Below are 18,057 nucleotides of genomic sequence, written 5' to 3' on the forward strand. Positions count from 1 at the left end.
ACTGGTTCATTCGGGTTAGTCCATGATCATTTTTATGTCAGATGTCCAAGTTTGAATATTAAATCTTGGACTATAGTGCTTGTCAGTCCTATGATTTAATTAAATTTTAGGACAAACTGATTTGGAGTAACATGAATAATATTTTCAGTATTTAAAAAAATTATGAGACTTTAAAGCACATAAATTCAAAGAGTAAAAAATGTATTTATTGTAGTGCTCAGATATTGTCCACCGTGTGACTGGTTCTTGTATTTAAACACTGTATGAGATGAAAATATATATTAAATTTATTCTCTATCTGCAATTCCACACATACTAATAGAGTAGAATAATAGAGTAATCATAACCAATAACTGAAAAACTAAAATGAAAAATATAGAACAAAGTGCAAAGTCAAAGACTTTTTCTGGAAAACAATATCTGCTGTGATGACCTCAGTACACAGATAACTGATTTGGTAAAAAGACTCACACAAACATACAGAAAAGGAAGGTAAAACCACTGAAGACCCACAATTACTACAAATAATAATAACTACTATAATAAACAAAGTATTAACAAATCCAGACACAGAAGCGACATACACATGATGAAAACAAGCTTGGCAGATTGTCTTTTTGGGCTGGTGTGAACACAGCGATCACACTCTCTTCTGGAGCCCGGTTAGTCTCAGATCAGTTACTATCACTGGACGGAGAATTGCAGAATGTCTTGAAGACTCATCTTCAGTTCTGGAACTAACATGGAGGAGAAAGGGTGACCACAACGCACCACTTTGCCGTAACACCTGAATAAATTCCAGTGGTAGACCTCATCACCGCCACAGAATCTGATGACTCGGAACTTCAAGAAGTTCTACAAGTCCAGTCCAGCCTTTATTCAACGCCTTTTGGTGAAACCATGACCTGGATGACTGAGAAACTTCACAGACATTTGGAAGAGTGGGAACATGAACTGGAACACAGTTAGTTCCAATATCGTACCGACTGTTTCTGGAATCAGAATCAAACAAGATGTAAAAACACCCTCAGAAATAATCACTGACAATGCTACACGCACCAACGCCCTGCAGGGCCGACAGCGCCAGTGGTTGGTGGTTTGCCTCCTGCACATGTTGGTAATTATGATGATAGAAGGCACAGTTTAACTGCACAAGGGCTGCAAGCACAGACAACAAGGTCAGAGGCAACTGTAACAGGTTAGTTTTTAATCCGTTTGTGAAGTTTCTCAGTCACCCAGGTCATGGTACATCCATTAAAAAAAGGCGACTGGACTTCAACTCTCATCTGAGTAGCCTTTTCAGTTGCAAGGGGCTGATGGGACTTTATTTTTTAGGATATGTTGAATTAAAAGGGGCATGTGACATGAAGTAGTGACTGAAAAGAACCAACAAGTAAGTGAATATCTGGGTCGTTTCCAAAAGAGTTTTGAAAAATCATAGTAGTGGAAGTGGAGTGGGGACGATAGCGTAGAGTCGTGCATTTTGTGCAGCCATAAGGATTTGAACTGGTTTTCCAGTCAGCTTCGGTGTGATGTCTTCGATGTCTTCGGTCTGCTGCAGATGTATGTACATAAAACATTTATTTATAAGGAACTACTGTTTGCTTACGTATGATATATGGAAAATTATACGTTTATCAGTGAATTTAAGTCAAATAATTCTAATTAGATTGTCTGAAAGAGATTGTTTTACCTCAGAAATGGTGTAAAGTACCTTGTATTTGTTGTACTGTACTGAGCTGCTAACTAACATGTGTCGGGGATGAGCAGATGCACTGAGTCCGGACCAGTAAGGTGGATGGATTCTCTATTATAAATGACAGGCAGCCCATTAAATCCAAGACCCCATTCAGCAGTGATAACAAAAGCCACCAGTCAGACCGTGCTGGATAATTGAAATGCAAACAACTGATCAAACCGAAGCTCCAGCTCGACAGTTTCATTGTTTATGTACGGGCCTTATGTGAGGCCTGTTGACTTTTCCAATTGAAGCTGTAAACTTTTGTTTGTCCATGCATTTCCAAGACTGATTGCCAGTCTGATCTGAACAATTACCAGCTAAATGTGTTTGCCAGTTCAGGCAGAGCCCCTCTCCCTCATTGCTGCCCTAAAAAGATCAAAAGGGAGTGCACCCCCCCACCACCACAGCCACCCCCTCCCGCCGTCGCCCCCTCCAAACACCCCAACCACAAGCCCTAAACATCCGACCCACTCCCCGTAGCCCTCCTCCCGGCCTCGTCTCTTCCTTTTAGCCATGACAGTTCAGCTGGAAAACCAACCATAAATGATTTTTTTTGACGGCCCGGTGTTTGGGACATGGTCTTTAGAGAGCACGGCTCTCAACAATGGCATACATCTTTTATTAAAAAAAGAAAAAGAAGAAAGAAAGAAAGAAAGAAGAAGCGCGATCTGCATATTTCAATCATGTGTGGTTGTGCTCAGCTGATCAAAGAGCTGCAGGGATGTCACTCGTAACCGAAGGCTTGAGGACCCTCATGATGTGAATGAGCACAAATTGATGCTACTGATGCTAAGAGGTTAAGTGCCTCACAAAATGTCATAAGGTCAATCAGCGTTTGGTAGTCATTTGACCGTGACACAACCTTGACAGTTTTAGTGGCTGAAAAGACCTCGAGGCTGAGCTCCACAATTTCTGTAAAAACCCCAACTTGACTTAATGAGGAACAGTCACGTGTGAGATAGTTAAGATATTATTTGTACAATAAAATACATAGATAGATAGATAGTTAAGTTAAATTATATTAGTTGCAAATTATCAATCCATCCACAAGCTACTTCTGACCTGTTCTCACTCTACATTTCAGTTCAATTCCCAAATACACTGTTTCAATACACGGTCAGCAAATAATCTCCATCCTGCTCCCAGTTTCTTTAGGACCACTTTCTCACAGTTTTCAGTCCTCACATTAGAAACCGTACCACTGTTAATTCATTCAAGAAGCAAACAATGCATCTTTTATCGGTTGTTAATTGCAAATTCATTCAAAATCAAATCGTTTCCGTAATATTTAATTTAATCTTTTCCACTCCTCTAAATATCTCCATGTAGCTTTTTGAAACTATGAATTATTTTTCCTTATTAGCTGTTCTTTGAATTTGTTTGTGTTATTTCATTTATTGTTTATGCTGAATGTTAGAAGGCCACATTTAGGACGACCACCTGAAAAGCCCCTATGGGGTTTGATTTTTCAATATATACATGTCAAGGTAATATAATGTATATAATGTGGGTTATTATCACAGAGCTCACTATCATCCACATCCACACAAGTACCAGAGTGTGTCACAATCCCAATAACAATATCCATTATCACTGATTAAATAACTGATTGAATTCATGTTGTCGCTTCAATACCATCTACTTCTTGAATTCACTAACTACCTCACTGTCCACGTTTACTATTTTAAACATTATATTATCTTCCAATTTTGTGTATATACTGAATATACTGAATGTTCTGTTAGATTCTTGTATATTTTGTACATTCTTTCAAATTTGATGTTGTCTTTTATTGTTTTTTTGTATTTATATCATTATAAGGTAGTGGTGCCATACCTGGGATAAATAAACATTGTCTTATGTCTTAATGGCAGGTTTAACCAAGTTCTTTTTATTGAATATGGCACGGTACGACTGAACCTTCACAGACATCGGTACTTTTCCCATCTTTTTCTGCACTGAACCGTAGTTCACATGGGTTTGTTTGTAATAATTTATCATGTTTCCCACATATACTGTACGTTGCATCGTTAGATTAGATTAGATTAGATTCAACTTCACTGTCATTGCACATTTTTAAGTACAAGAAAATACTGCATAGAGTAGGAACACGTGCACAACATATGGATTTAAATTAAATCAAAACAGACAGTGTTGCAGTGTACACATGGCTACTGACAGCAGGATATGTGCAGCAGGATATTTACAGTATAAAACTATGATTAATAGAAACTACATTAAAGCAGGATATGCACAAATAATAATAAAAACAAAACAAAAAAAGCTCACAGATGCATTAAGCATTTGGGCAACTCTCACGCTGGCGACACCTAAATAAATGTGCAGGAAAATAAAAGCATAGACTACAGAAACTAGACTTTAGAACACACAGTATATACGTCTCTGTTCAGAAGATCTGCAGGTCTCTAGTAGAAACAGACTTCAATGAAAAAAAAAGGGGGGAAAACTTTATGTACTGTATGGACATATGTTAATACAGTGGCATTTATAGTTTTGCAGGAAAATCTGTGAGTCTTGACGTCATCTTAAGCGGAGTGGTCAAGCTAGGTCAAGGTTAATCATAATAAGATGATCGGTCTCAACACTACACAGGTCGAAAAATGCATTATGCAGCATTATAGCATTATAAACATAACATCAATTCTTCAGCGCTGCTCTTCTCATAGAGTCTGTGCTAATCTACAGTATCATTCTAGGAAAAGAAAGAACACTTTCAGTGATGTAGTTGACTTGTGCACTGGCACAAAAACTACGTAAGGACAAACTGAAACTTCTAGCTAACAACGTAAAACACTGTCACCGGTTTGAGTAACTCCCTGTCTGCCTGTGAAGAGAAGCCGGCAGAAAAATGTGATCATCACGTCAGCGACAGATGTAAATATGTCCAGAAACAAAATAGTTTTGAGCGGACTGTTCAGGCAACACTGTCACCCTGTGGCTAAAAAGAGCCCTTAGTTATTCTCACAGTATTTACCTGTTATTTGTGTCCACTGAGAAACACACAAACACGCCCAGTTAAAGTAGGTCCTCCTATTATCTCTAGGGTCAATTTCACCACATTCAATGTTTTAACGTTGCTAAATATATGATTTATACATTTAGTTTGCCTCATATTTAATGACTTTTCCTAATTTAATGGGGACACTGGTCGCGACATGATATATGTTATTATTCTTGTTGTGATAATAGTTATAGATGACAAGAACGTGGACTTAGAAATGATGTGAAGCCATTTATATCTCATAAATCAGTGAGGATTTATAGTGATCTGCATATTTCTCCGTAGTCATGTAACAGGTATTCTGGATAAATTTCTGGATGATATTTACAATGGGGGGTTTTATTTAAAGCACAAACATAAGGTATGTGACATATAAAGTTTTTTTAATTTAAAATTTTTAAAGTTCAATCATTTTTTGGAGGTCAAATTGCTGGGGTCAAATTGAAAGCAAGGATTTAAAAAAAAAGAAAAAATGTTGAATTTGAAAGTAATGGGAGGGTTAAGAAGAAAATATTTTCAAAGTAAAAGAAAAAAATAAATAATTTGTAGATTAATCTTAATCCCAAAAGTGCATTAAATCCAAGCATGACACAACAAAGCGATGAACATCCAATTCAAAATCTTCTTTTTGGGAGACACAAGTCCTAAGTTTTGCCAGTAAACACAACTGGAAACTATCAGTAGTTTCAGTGTCAGTGTTACAAAACACACAGGATGCAGAAAATATGATTTTTTTTGTTTTTTTTGTTGGGTAGGTTCAACTCTATTGGTTTATTCCCAATAATAATAATAATTTTTAAAAGCAATAAAATTTGGAGCAACTTAAAAAAATCTACATTTATGGATATAAAACTTGACAAAAACAAAAAAAACAAAAAACAAAAGAAACACAAACAAACAAAAAAACACCTGACCTCAAACTGTTACTAGAAATAGCTACCAAGCAAAATTTCATTGTAACTTGTGTGCAATGACAATTAAAGTTCTATATTGTTACACATAGATTCCAAATCTTTGGAGCCATTCATGCACTCAGTCCCAAAACCTGAAGTACAAGTGTAGAAAAGATGTTCTTGGGTTTCAATATCTTCTTGACAAAATCTACAGTAGTTATTTATTTATTGATTGACTGATCAATATTTTTCCTTCATTCTTTATTAACAACAATCCTTTACAGCAATCATACAAGGCTGAATATTGCAATGAACAATAAATAAGTAACGGACAATCAAGGTAAATATTATAATATATATTTTTTAACAAACCTTATTAATATATTAAACATATGCAAACAAATATGACATTAAAGCATTGTCCTAACACGAGACAAACAATGTAGATGTGTGACAAACAAAACAAAACAAAAGAATTATCCGGTTATATGTGCCATAATATTTTCGGTAAGATTGGGTGTCTTGAAACCTTTCTTAGTTTTACATATTTTACAGACAAAGTAATAAAAACATTTAAGTTCCACATAAGATTTATTTGGCTTAGCCTGGAGAAATCTAGCTTTATTGATGTGAAATTTACCCAACAGACACAGCAGCTTTATTACATTCTTAACTTCCTCACTGTTGAAATAAACATTTAAGAATAAAACCGTACTTTCAATGATATTGATCAAAACTTTATGAGACTCTTGGAAAACGTTCAAGTCTTCAGAGTTGACGTTTTCAGCGCAACGTCGTACGTCATGACGTCGCGCACGCAGCGTCGCGGTCATTAGTCGTCAGTCCCTGAGTTTACGGCTGGAATGGCTACCTGTTTCCTCTGTGCTGATGCTCCCTGAGAGATATAATGCTGTTCACCGTGTTCAAAATCACCACTTTTTACCAAAACACCGGAGCGTGTGAGGAGGGGACAGAGGCAGAGACAGGGACAGGGACAGGGGGCTCATGATGCTGTTGTCGCAGCTTCCGGACGATGTCCTCTACCATATCTTGTCTTATTTGGACTGCAGGTCTCTCGGTCGACTCTCACAAGTCTGCAGAAGTATCTGCCGCTTCGTGAATCAGGACGTCGTGTGGAAGAAGGTCGCCAAAGCGTTTTTAAACACCGGAATAACTCGGAGTGGGACGGACATGTAAGATGACAGTCGCACACTGATGAGCAAAGCAAGAGCTTAGCGTCTGATTTAACGGTGCAACTGAGCAGGGACAGTTATTATTGAACCCTGCTGACAGTCTTTAGTGTATACTGACACGACAGGGGTATTTGTTTTGGTCGTATACATCATATGGAGCCAGAAAAATAGCAGCACAGGCTCCAGGACTGTGGAGACCCCAGCCCTGAGTTTTGGCTGCAGGTACTCTGTTATATCAGGGGTGTCAAACTAATTTTAGTTTGGGAGCCGCATACAGCCTAGTTTGATCATTGCATTTAATAAATGAATGCGGTTTGGGCACATTGCTGCCTGCGGTTTAGTCCTGGGTCTAATTGTGTTGTGTTTTGTCCACTTCTCTTACTAAAACAGTGGACAAATAAGGGATAGCAGTTATTTTCGTTGACAAATTGCTCTCTTCTGTGTATTCACAAATTCATGCTGCAGGTTAGATTAGACCCTCTGGTTTATCCCATGTTTGACACCTGTGTGTAGATAGATGGATGCTGTTTCCTCCCATGTCACGATGGTTAGCTGGAGCCAAAACAAATTGAGAACTGGAGCAATCAGGTTGATTACAAATACTTGGATGTATACTTGCCCCACATGTTTTCTTGGGGATGTAGTGGGAGGTCACTTGTTCGGACTATCCCAGAATGCATTTCGTGGTTGCTCTATATCCTCCCCTCTTCTAGAGCCTGTACTTGAGATGCAAATTTGTCAATGGTGAACGGGTAAGCACCCAAATCCAAGATGCTCCCATAATGTCCAATATAATGTACTGGTATAGTTGGTCAGGGCTTCATCCTACAACAAGATAATGACCCAAAACTTTAGTCCAAGCTCTACCAGAACTACCTGAAGATAAAAACAAGATGAAAAAGCTTGAAAACATGGAGTGGACCATGGCCCAGTCTCTGTATATCTGACTGTCCCAAGTCCACAGAAGTAGCCCTCTAATGTGTCCTCGATAAAATGGGTGGGGTAAGAACTCTTGTAGGTGTTTGGACTCTACGTGGTCAGACTGTATTTTAAATTGGAACAGCACTTCGGCAACGATTGATGATGTTTCTCAAGAAGACAAGCACAGACAAGAACACATTTTATGTGTTACATATAACCAATAGAAACTAAAGTGTGAGCTGACTTGTGAGGTCACCTATCTGTCATTCAAAGCTGCCATACCCTCAATTCAGCCTTGACATATATAATATATATATTCTTTATATATTTCTATATAGAAAGACTCATAGTAAATGGAACTTTATTAGACTGAGGACATTTTAAAGGTTTAAATCTGGTAATTTATATTAAAAAAAAAAAATCACCTCCGAGTCCAGGTTTGTACCAGGCCGTATTTCTGCTTCCAATATATTTCACTTTTAGAGCCACTATCAGGTTTTTTAAGGCACTTCCATGTGGGCTTCATTTTCCAGCAATGGCTGCAGGCTCCAGGCTTCTATCAGTTTGGTCTATGGTGATTTTGTAGATGGAAACCAAAATCATGGATGTTTGCTTTTGGTAAACATTTGCATTATATGTATCACTTAACCCCATTAGTCTTCACCTCTAGGTTAAAGTTACTCCCACCACATTTCCACTAGTCTCTTCTCGTACGTACACCCCTTAAGATCTACGCCGGTCTGAGGTAGCCTCAGACGTAGGTGATGGTGTAATGGCAGTTGTCGACCCTGCTGAGGGCGTGAGGGCGACACATCCTGACAGATCTTCGGTGAGACAGCTTCAAGCTGCTGCCTCCTGCTCTCTGTCCTCCTCCTCTGGCATGGGCTCAAGCAGCACATGTCAATGCATATGCTTCTGTTTTGGATGAGTGTTTTCTGCTCATACACGGTGACACCTTAGACAATCCCATCGTTTTCAGTATTAGAACATACATATGACTTGGCCTAGCTACAATCTACAGGTGCATTGACGGCACAAGAGAGAAAATCCAGGGCTTTGTTAAAAACATTTTTTTTTCAGCCAACGTCCTCAAACACCAACATTTAATCCTCTTTCATACAAATAAACAGCAACAGTTTGGTTATATGCTAGATTTTAGATAGTAACCTTGCTTGAATACAATAATTAAAAAGTGTCAAATTCACAATGGTTAATTATATATTGTGCACAAGCAGAGTCTGAACACACAGTTATTATAATTCCTGGCTTCCATCCGTATATAAGCACGGACGCTATGATTGTTTTGGTTTTGTATCTGACCAACATTTATGCTGCAATAAAATTTTAGAGATGACATTTATCTTTAAATGTATTTCTAGCCATTTAACCAACGGACGCCATGTCATTACAGATACCCTCACATCCCACTGAAGGAGAGAGTGAAGATCGCTCAGAACTGGTGCAGTGGGGTCTGCAAAAGGGCGATTCCTCTCAAATGGAAAACCAAGTGAGTGATTTCCCTGCACCCTGAAACACACATTTTTACTTTTTCATTGTGCATTTAACTAGAAATTTTCCACCTTGACGTTATCGAAGTCGGCTCAGTTGTTTTTTGTCGTCGCTTGTCTCCAGATTGTTGCCATGGCTGCAGCTGGATGGAGACGTCCTGTTTCTGTCTCAGGCTGGCGATGTTGGAGCGTATCATTTGCACCAAGTCTCCAAGAGGCTCCAGCGAAACCCGTTTGAAATCTACTCGGGTCACAACGGGGACGTCTGTCGCTTTGTTCTCACCGAGTCTCAGCTGATCAGCGGTGGAAGGTAGCTCACGCTGCTCAGGGTTTCTATTTGACAAACACAACAAAGCAGAAATACTGCTTGACAAGTGGCATTATTACCAACAGAGTCTGTGTTTTAAAAGCTCCAGTGTGTTTGTAGATTTTGAGTTTCTACTATTATTCTATGCAACCTTGTATTTTCTTGGACTGGTCAGATCTAAGGTGTGAACACACCTGGGATGCACCAATTTTTTTTAACAATATGAACAGAAAATACATCCTGGTCACACCGATTTACTTCCTACTCAACCATCCTCCTCAGTTGGTCGTCAGTTTTGCTTCACTGATTCGGAAACAAACCCACAGCTGTTATTTTGAATGATCGCCTGAAAGGACAACAGTGCCAGAAGTGTAGCTTTTGGTTAATTATCAATGTGTTCATGTTGTAAAGTAGCCACGTGGAATTGAGTTATGTATTTTCTCAGTAATAATCTGTGTCTCCGCTTACATTTATTACCAGAGATTTGTCTTTCGCTGCTGTAGTAACTAAAGTCATGTTGGAGATAAATAAATAAGAACTTTACATGTGAGCTTTTCATGGCGCTGTTCATGGTTCTGTTCATGGTTCTGAAACAGACAGCAGTCGTGTAGACACATTTTAATGCTCGTTGTTAACACACATACTTAAAGCTGGTCAGATATACGTCAGTACCAGGTCTGAACAGGGCCTTAGTATTGAGTCCTCTTCAAACAAGGACCATACTAAAATGCAATGAATGAATGAAAACAAGAACCTGAACACGGAAACAAAAGAAAAAGCACATCTAAAAGTGACTCCTCTTTGTGTGTCTGTGTCAGTGATGGCAAGATCCTGGTCCACAGCAGGAGAAGTGACGAGTCAGTGGAGTTATCGGGACACAACCAGGAAGTCAACTGCCTCGACTCTAAAGATGGACTCATCGTCAGTGGATCCAGAGACCGAACCGTCCGGGTCAGAACAGAACACAGCAACACCTCTTATTTGTTAATGTGATGCACATATTACCATGGGGTTTACAATCTATATTTCTTTCTCAAAAATAAGACTGAACACTTATTTCATTGAAACCTTCATAGTTCTTCAGGACAGCAAAATGATTATACACTATGATATACCCTTAGATTAAAGCATGAGCTTACTGGTCACTTTGTTTCTTTAGGTTTGGACTCCGGCTTCCATGTCGCCCACTGACACGATTCCAATGTACGACAGAGTGTGGAGTGTTGCTATTAGTCCCACGCTGAGGTAAGGATCTACCTGTAACAACGCAGAGGTTCACAAATATGTGACAGACTATAGATGGGCAAGATAAACACAGATCAGCCACAACATTATGACCACGGACAGGTAAATAACATTGACCATCTTGTGACAATTCTGTGTTCTGCTGGGAAACTTTTGGACCTGGCATTCACTCGTGTAGATCTAGCACTGACCTAGACCAGGCCCTCCACCCTTATAGCAAGGACACTCCACTCCCCAGCAGGATGCAGCCTGACACACACACAGAAACACTTAAGGAACAACTCAAAAAAACATGAAGAACAGCACAAGGTGTTGATCTGGCCTCCAAATTCACAAGAACCCAAACTGGTGGTCATAATGTTATGCTTGATCGGTGTAGCTCATGGTGTATGGGCAGGTTATCTAACTGTAAGCTAACTTCAACATGGTGAACCTAGTGAGACTTGTCCCATACACTTGTCTGTGGTGCAGATGTTGTTCAAACAATCTTTCCATTAAATGCACATCTGTTCTGTCACAGAGGCTTTTAAACTATAGGCTGAGAATAAGCCACATGCTTCATCTTCTCTGTGTGGTTTTATTATTCTTACGCTGACTGTTTGCCTACGTAGACTTTCACAGGGTGCCTTTCTTCATACACGCTCATGTTGCTGGCCTCAAAATGTGCATATATACTAATATTATCAATTAAATATAAGTTTTAAATGATTTGCAATTTCTAATTTAGTAACGGGGTTGCAGTTGAAAAAGGTTTAAATTGTTAAAATTTAAAGTTTAGTCTAAGTACTTTTGTACAAGTCTACCTTTTTAAAAAAAACAGGACAAAAAATAGAAAATGTTCCTATCACGGCGTCAACGTGTAACCTGTGTGAGATCTCTATAAAGGTATGAACTGAAACGGGCGTGAGAGAGCAGAACCAAAAGTCTTTGTAGTGGTGCTTTAGAAGTGCCTTTGATTTCTCAGCCATGTTTTCACCCAGACACTTAAGAACACGCTCACACGCTCACAGCGTAGGTGGCATGCAGGCGGACAGAGCAGCGTAACAGTATCCACTTCATCACCTGCTAGTCCAGCAGGGAGACAGGTGATTGCCCATCTGGCAGCGGAGTGGAAAACGTCACAGGTGTGGATGGTTTCCTGTCTCTCTGAATCATTGCCTGCTCTGTACACACAGCCTCAGTCTTAATTAAAACTAAGCACGATAGTTAGTCTTAGTTCCTGTTGTTCCCTAATTGAAAGACTATATTTTTTCTTTCTTTTGTTTTTAACCTCCTGAGACCCTGCGTCCTCATATGGGGACATTAAGTTTTAGGTTTGTGGCAGCTTATTCTGCTCCATTTAAACTTTTATCCTCTTAGATACTAGTCGGTGTAAAAACATGATAGGAGGCATTTCAGCGGATTCATTCTACAGCCGATCACGTAACAAAAGTGGACAAGGTACAAAAGTTTACAGTTAAAACTTGTTTATTTTTGCTTATTAGCTCTAGTTTAATATGACATGCAAAATCTACCAATAGTAACGAGCTATGGCTTTGCTAATTATCAAGTACTCGATTGAGGACATTGGGATTTCATTATTTGCAATTATGCTTTTGCACAGCAATGTTCATACTAAAAATCAGTGATTTTATTATAACATCAAGTAGAATAATCCCTGTGTCCACGCATGAGGACACAATTTTTTCCAAAAACGACTTCCTGTTCAAAGACAATGCTTAGTTTTTATAGTTCTTGTAAAATATTCCAAATTATATTCACCAAAACACATTGATCTTTTTCTTTGACCTTGATCCTTGAGGTACTTTAAATCCGGGATCGTCTACATCCAGGTTGCTGCTTATCTTGGTGTGTTGAACTTATCAGTTCAGAGATGAATGCCCTTTGATCATAATGTGGTGGCACATAACCTTAGCCAACAGCAGTAGGCAGTATGCAGCACATCATTGATGGAGAGATGCCACCAGAAAATTATGTAATTAGTTAAACTTTATTTCCCTTTAGGATGACAAAAGAAAAAAATTCTAATTTGGAACCATTTAACAGAGAAAACTAAGATGAAGAAGCAGCGGGTGTAGTTTGTGGTGGACTAGTCTTTCTGAGATTGCAATAGCTGACTAAAGGATCTGGGAGACACTGAAGAGAAGTGTTCAGATAGATGTACTGGTGTAGTTTCATTGGATAAGTGGTTGGGTCTCAGGTGGGACCAACAAGACAAACAAGAGAAGAGAGGGGAAAAAAAACAGAAGGAATGCTGAGAACAATGGAAAATGCAAAGCCAGGACTGTGACATTAAGAAGAATGACCTCAGTACTGATTGCTGACATACTGCTCAAGTGAACATGTCATGTTTTAATAGCCTCAGTGCTGTAATCCTCTGGAAAATTGGTAACACAGAAATGGAAAGTAAAAGAAACTAGCTTGGCTTTAAAAAGCATCTAAATCTAATGATGGCAACAACTGTCATTCAGAAGCTGAACGCTGGATTCAAGGAGCAGCAATAATCTTTTTATGAAATGTAATAATATAATTCTCACAGTTACTTTAAAACCCATAATAATCAAACCTTTATTGGATTCTGTTTATAATATTCATGCGTTTTTCAGTTTATCTTGCATCATGGACATGGAACCAATGAGATAAACAACATCTGGATCCAGTCACATAAAAAAACTGATCCATAAATCTATAAGAGATCTAAAACTCTGAGGTCGTTCGCATGATTCACCCATCCACCACCCAGACCTCCACACCTTTCATCTACTTTCATAAGAAACACTGCTACCTGCATCCACAGTGGATATGCATGACGGCACACATCCATTTACAAGAGAACTTTAACCAACTTTAATTCCTAAACCCTGAATTCTCAAAGGACAATCTCAGTCTATTAAATCCTGTAAATAAGAAATAAGAAATAAGAAATCCAGCATATCAGAATACATGCCCGGTGGCCTCGTCGGCCTCGTCCAGGCTTCAAAGCGTCTCTTAGATCTGAGGGGAACAGGCAGATTATGCACATCATTAATTCTCCAATTTGCTGGCTGAAATAGCAGATCGTGCCTCAGCCTGCCGCCTCCTCATAATGGAAACCTGCTCCCTGCTTCTTACTGACCAGCGGCCTGGTTAATTAAAACCTTCTGGGAAACCAGGTGTCAACTCACTGATAAACCTATTAAATTCACTTCTGCCCCGCACACCGAGTAACTTAAGGCTCCAGCTGGTTCCTTTTCTTCTCCTCAGTATTTTAACCCAAAGTCTAAAGCATATTAGAGCACAAGTCAGACAAGATCAGCTATATACAAGTTCATTTCACCCCCAGAATCCAGAATTAGTATCTCTTTATTGGCCAAAAGTACACAGAAATGTTACCTGATGTATCAGCGCCACATAACATTAAATAAAAGTTAACTTAGCAAGAAAGAAGAAAATACAATATTTACAATTTAGGAAGATAGAAAACTGGAAATATACGTGTGATGCAATGACCGGAATAGTTACAGCAAGAAATGGCTGTTGCCGTGCATGCAGAACATTTGCACATATAAAATCTAGTTCCAAAAGTTATGTTGTGCAACATTTTAAGAAGATGTAAAGGATTTGTAAAGCCAAGTTTTATTCAATAATAATATTAATAATAATACGATTTTATTTGTCGGCACCTTTCAAAGCACTCAAGGAGATTTTACATAAGACATCAATATATAAGACATCGTACGCATAAAACATGCAATACAGTATAAATAAAAGCAGATTTAAAAAGTACTTAGAAATGAAATAAGAGGTGAAGTGTGTTTTGAGTCTGGATTTGAAACGTGTCAGAGTCTTTATTTTGAATATATATATTTTTATATGTTTTGAAAGGCCTAAAGGAGCTGAGTGACTGAATGCTCTAAAACACATGGTGGACAGTCAGTCAGTCAGGCAGGTGGTGCAATAATAAGTTGGGTGACTGAGGAGCATCTGAGGGTATGTGAGGGCGTGTATCATCAGAAAAGTTCAGACAGATATGATGGAGCTTGGTTGTGAAGGTAAATATCAGGACCTTGTACCCAATATGTGCTTTTATTGGAATCCAGTGGAGCTGCTGAAGAACTGGGGTGATGTGGTCCATGGAGGAGCTCTGGTGCTGTACTTTGGAACCAGCTGAAGTTTGGAGACATTTGGAGGGTAGACAAAAAAAAGACCAGAATTACAGTAGTTGATGCGTATGGTGACGAGAGCGTGGATAAGAATGGGGGTGGTGTTGTGTGATAGAGATGAGCGAAGCTAATTAATGTTTCAGAGGTGGAAGTAAGTCTTTAAGTAATTTTTTTTTGTTGTTTTTAGAAACTGAGCTCTATCTTGTTGGAATGAACCTTTAAAGGTTAAACATGCTTTGCACCTGCACACTCTGTGTGAGCCCACTCATGGTGGCTCAAAGTGAATTAGCTCCTCGTTGTGTTTCCAGTGTGTGTTAAACTCGTGTTGTCACATCAATCCGTAGATCATCTCCTTTTCTCTGGAAAGCAAGAATTTCTTCATGAGGGATCAATACAGGAAATGTTTCTATAAATAGCTAAAGGCTGCAGTGGTTTTCTTAAAATGAGTTATATTTTTAGTGTTGCAGTTACTTTACTTTTTGTGCAATAAGCTATTTATTTAGCATTATTTAGCATTCTGGGTTTGAAACCATCTCCATGAGCACTGGAGCTCTGAAATACATCTATGTTAGTGGGATAAATCCCACCCACTGACCAAATATCCACCTAAAAAGTGGTTAATTTTCCCTTCATCATTACGTCACAACCCTCACACAGACACACACGTTTCATCCCACCTCTGTTTCCATTCTTGTGCCTCTGTTGTGCTACTGGACACCATCTCAAGGTCTGTTTGTGGGCACTGCGGTGAAATGCCAAGGCTAGCGCAGGACAGCCGCCCCCGTTCCGCTTTCCTCGCTGCCTCGGAAAAGAGATTGATCCCACCGCCAGCCGTGGACCTTGGCATTCAGATTGCTTTTCTCACTCGTTCCCTTTTTTCCCACACAAAAGTTTGCGTGATCACACACATTCGGTGTGCGCTGATGACTCATATTGGACACGGTCAGTGGAATATGAGACGTATGGCTCGTCACTACAGGTGGTAGCAGGGCTAAAATAGGATCATATAAGTTTTTCTCACACTGTTATCTATTGTTTCTATTGATGCATGAGCCAAATGTAATATAAAATGATGTAAGGAGACACATACTCCTCTGCTTCTGGGCATGATTTGTTGAGGGCTTTCGATATCAACTTTAATTTGAGATTCTCAGTATTTCGTGGTGATTAGCGAGTCTGCTCTTTGTTTATGTCTCTGTCTCCGTCCTGCTGTCTACCTGGTCTGGACAGGAAGGAAGTGGGGCAGGTGGTTAGCTAATAGCTAATAGCTGAACCCTGCAGACAACTGCTCTCATGCAGGCGAGACCCAACAGGTTGAGGTGCAGCCTGGGAAACTGCAGATGTGCAGAGTCGGGGCTGGTGAACCTGAATCACAGCGCTCTTTATGTTTGCTTGTCCAATTTATCTGATAAGATAAGATAAGATAAGATATGCCTTTATTTATTATTTATCCTCAAATATTCTTCAAATATTCATTTTCTTGTACGACAGTAGGGTGGCCGACTGCTGTAAACTTTACATAAACATAGCAGCTGGGATTTCACCTGGGGACTGAGTAGGGTGTTGCCAATTGTGGGGAACCTGGCAGAGTCAGCATGTAATATGTGGCCTTGTGATTGGCTCAGCAGCGATAAGGGGCGGGGCCTACTGCGTACAGGAGGCTTAGATTAACGTGGCGATCTGTGTGAAACAGATTCATGTTAATGTGTATTTAAAGAAAGTTAAATTTATGGGGGAAATTTAATCAAAGATTTTGTGACCCCCCTGCAGTACCTCCGCGGACCCACTAGGGGTTGAAGTTTAAATTGTTAAAGCGTTGGGCTGTTTCCCAGTGTTTTAATGTCTAAACTAAACTGAAAGAGCACCACAATGGTGACAAATAAATATCTTTGTTCACTAATTTATTAATTAGTATCATGCGACTGTGGGATTTTCCCGTTAATTTGACTTTGACGGTCATTCATGCCAGTTTCCTTGCAGACAAGATGGGTATCCTGACATGGAGCTGGGGTGGGGTTTGGCACAGAGGGGGTGTGTGTTCGGTGTGTGTGTGTGTTTGGTGGGGGAGTGGGGGGCAGAAGCCAGTGAAGGGAGAAGCTACCCTGAAGAGAGGTGAGAATGGGCAGGGGGGCTCGAAACTGTTTTGTCTCGAATTCCTCAAGCACAACTACAAAGATGTTGCAGGGGCCAAAAGCGCCTTTGAAAAGTTTCCAAAAGGAGAATATGATTGTTGGATAAACCGTCCCCAATTCACCACTTTCTCACCACCGCCGAGGGAGGAAGACCTTTGACCTCCAGTAAGTACAGGGTGACGCCACAGCAGCCACCCAGCCAGGCTGAGCCGGCCCTCTCTCTCCCCGCTGCACCCCCCAACCAGCGCTGCCGCCACCACCCAACCTCACACACTCCAATTTCACCCCCACTGCTCTGCCCCACTCAACCGCAAGAAAAAGCCCCGAAATTCATGTCTTTCTCTTTGGTCTCCTCCGAGCCGTCCCTGTGGTTCAGGAGTCAAGAATTCAATTAGTTAAAAAAAGAGAAGAAAAGAGCGAGGCTGCAACAATGCAGTGATAAGGGGGCAGAATGTGCGTTCCCACACGCTAAATACAGGGCGCTTTCCCTGGGGCCCACAGAGCCAGAGGACCCGCACCGCAGGAGGCGAGAATAATCACAGCGCCCTCTGAACCCTCTCATTACACACACACACACACACACTCACTGTCACGCACACACACCTTACATTCCTTCCACACACAGATAGCTTCATGCAGACGTACGTTACAGGCAGAGAGAGAGAGAGACACACCTCGCAGATGCCTCACAACACATTTCCACACGTAAACACAGACTGAGACAAACTTCTAGTACAAACAAATTCACGCCGCAAAACGCATCACGTAAAGAACCTCTCATTACACGCCCGCCTCCTACAGGTGTTCTCAAGTCTTTAGGGTTTACCAGGGAACAGCGGGTTCTGCACGACACTTCATGCACGTTCCATGTGTTTAAGACAATTGATTCTCGCAGATGCATTTGCAGCATTTTAAACTTTAACTCTTCTCTCCACCTGTTCTTAAAATCCCAT

At 40.0% G+C, this 18,057-nt stretch overlaps 1 protein-coding gene across 1 annotated transcript in view; it reads left to right on the forward strand.

Moving 5' to 3' along the window:
* Positions 1–6,485: 6,485 nt before the first annotated feature.
* Positions 6,486–18,057, forward strand: part of fbxw4 (F-box and WD repeat domain containing 4) — a 39,781-nt gene continuing 28,209 nt past the window's right edge. Inside the window, exons 1-5 of the mRNA XM_047604107.1 lie at positions 6,486–6,849; positions 9,182–9,277; positions 9,403–9,588; positions 10,404–10,536; positions 10,745–10,830. Of these exons, the coding sequence (XP_047460063.1) occupies positions 6,662–6,849; positions 9,182–9,277; positions 9,403–9,588; positions 10,404–10,536; positions 10,745–10,830 (689 nt within the window). The 5' untranslated portion in view covers positions 6,486–6,661. The remainder of the gene's footprint in view (positions 6,850–9,181; positions 9,278–9,402; positions 9,589–10,403; positions 10,537–10,744; positions 10,831–18,057) is intronic.

This window comes from Mugil cephalus, chromosome 13, assembly GCF_022458985.1.
Source record: "Mugil cephalus isolate CIBA_MC_2020 chromosome 13, CIBA_Mcephalus_1.1, whole genome shotgun sequence".
Classification (NCBI taxonomy): Eukaryota; Metazoa; Chordata; class Actinopteri; order Mugiliformes; family Mugilidae; genus Mugil; species Mugil cephalus.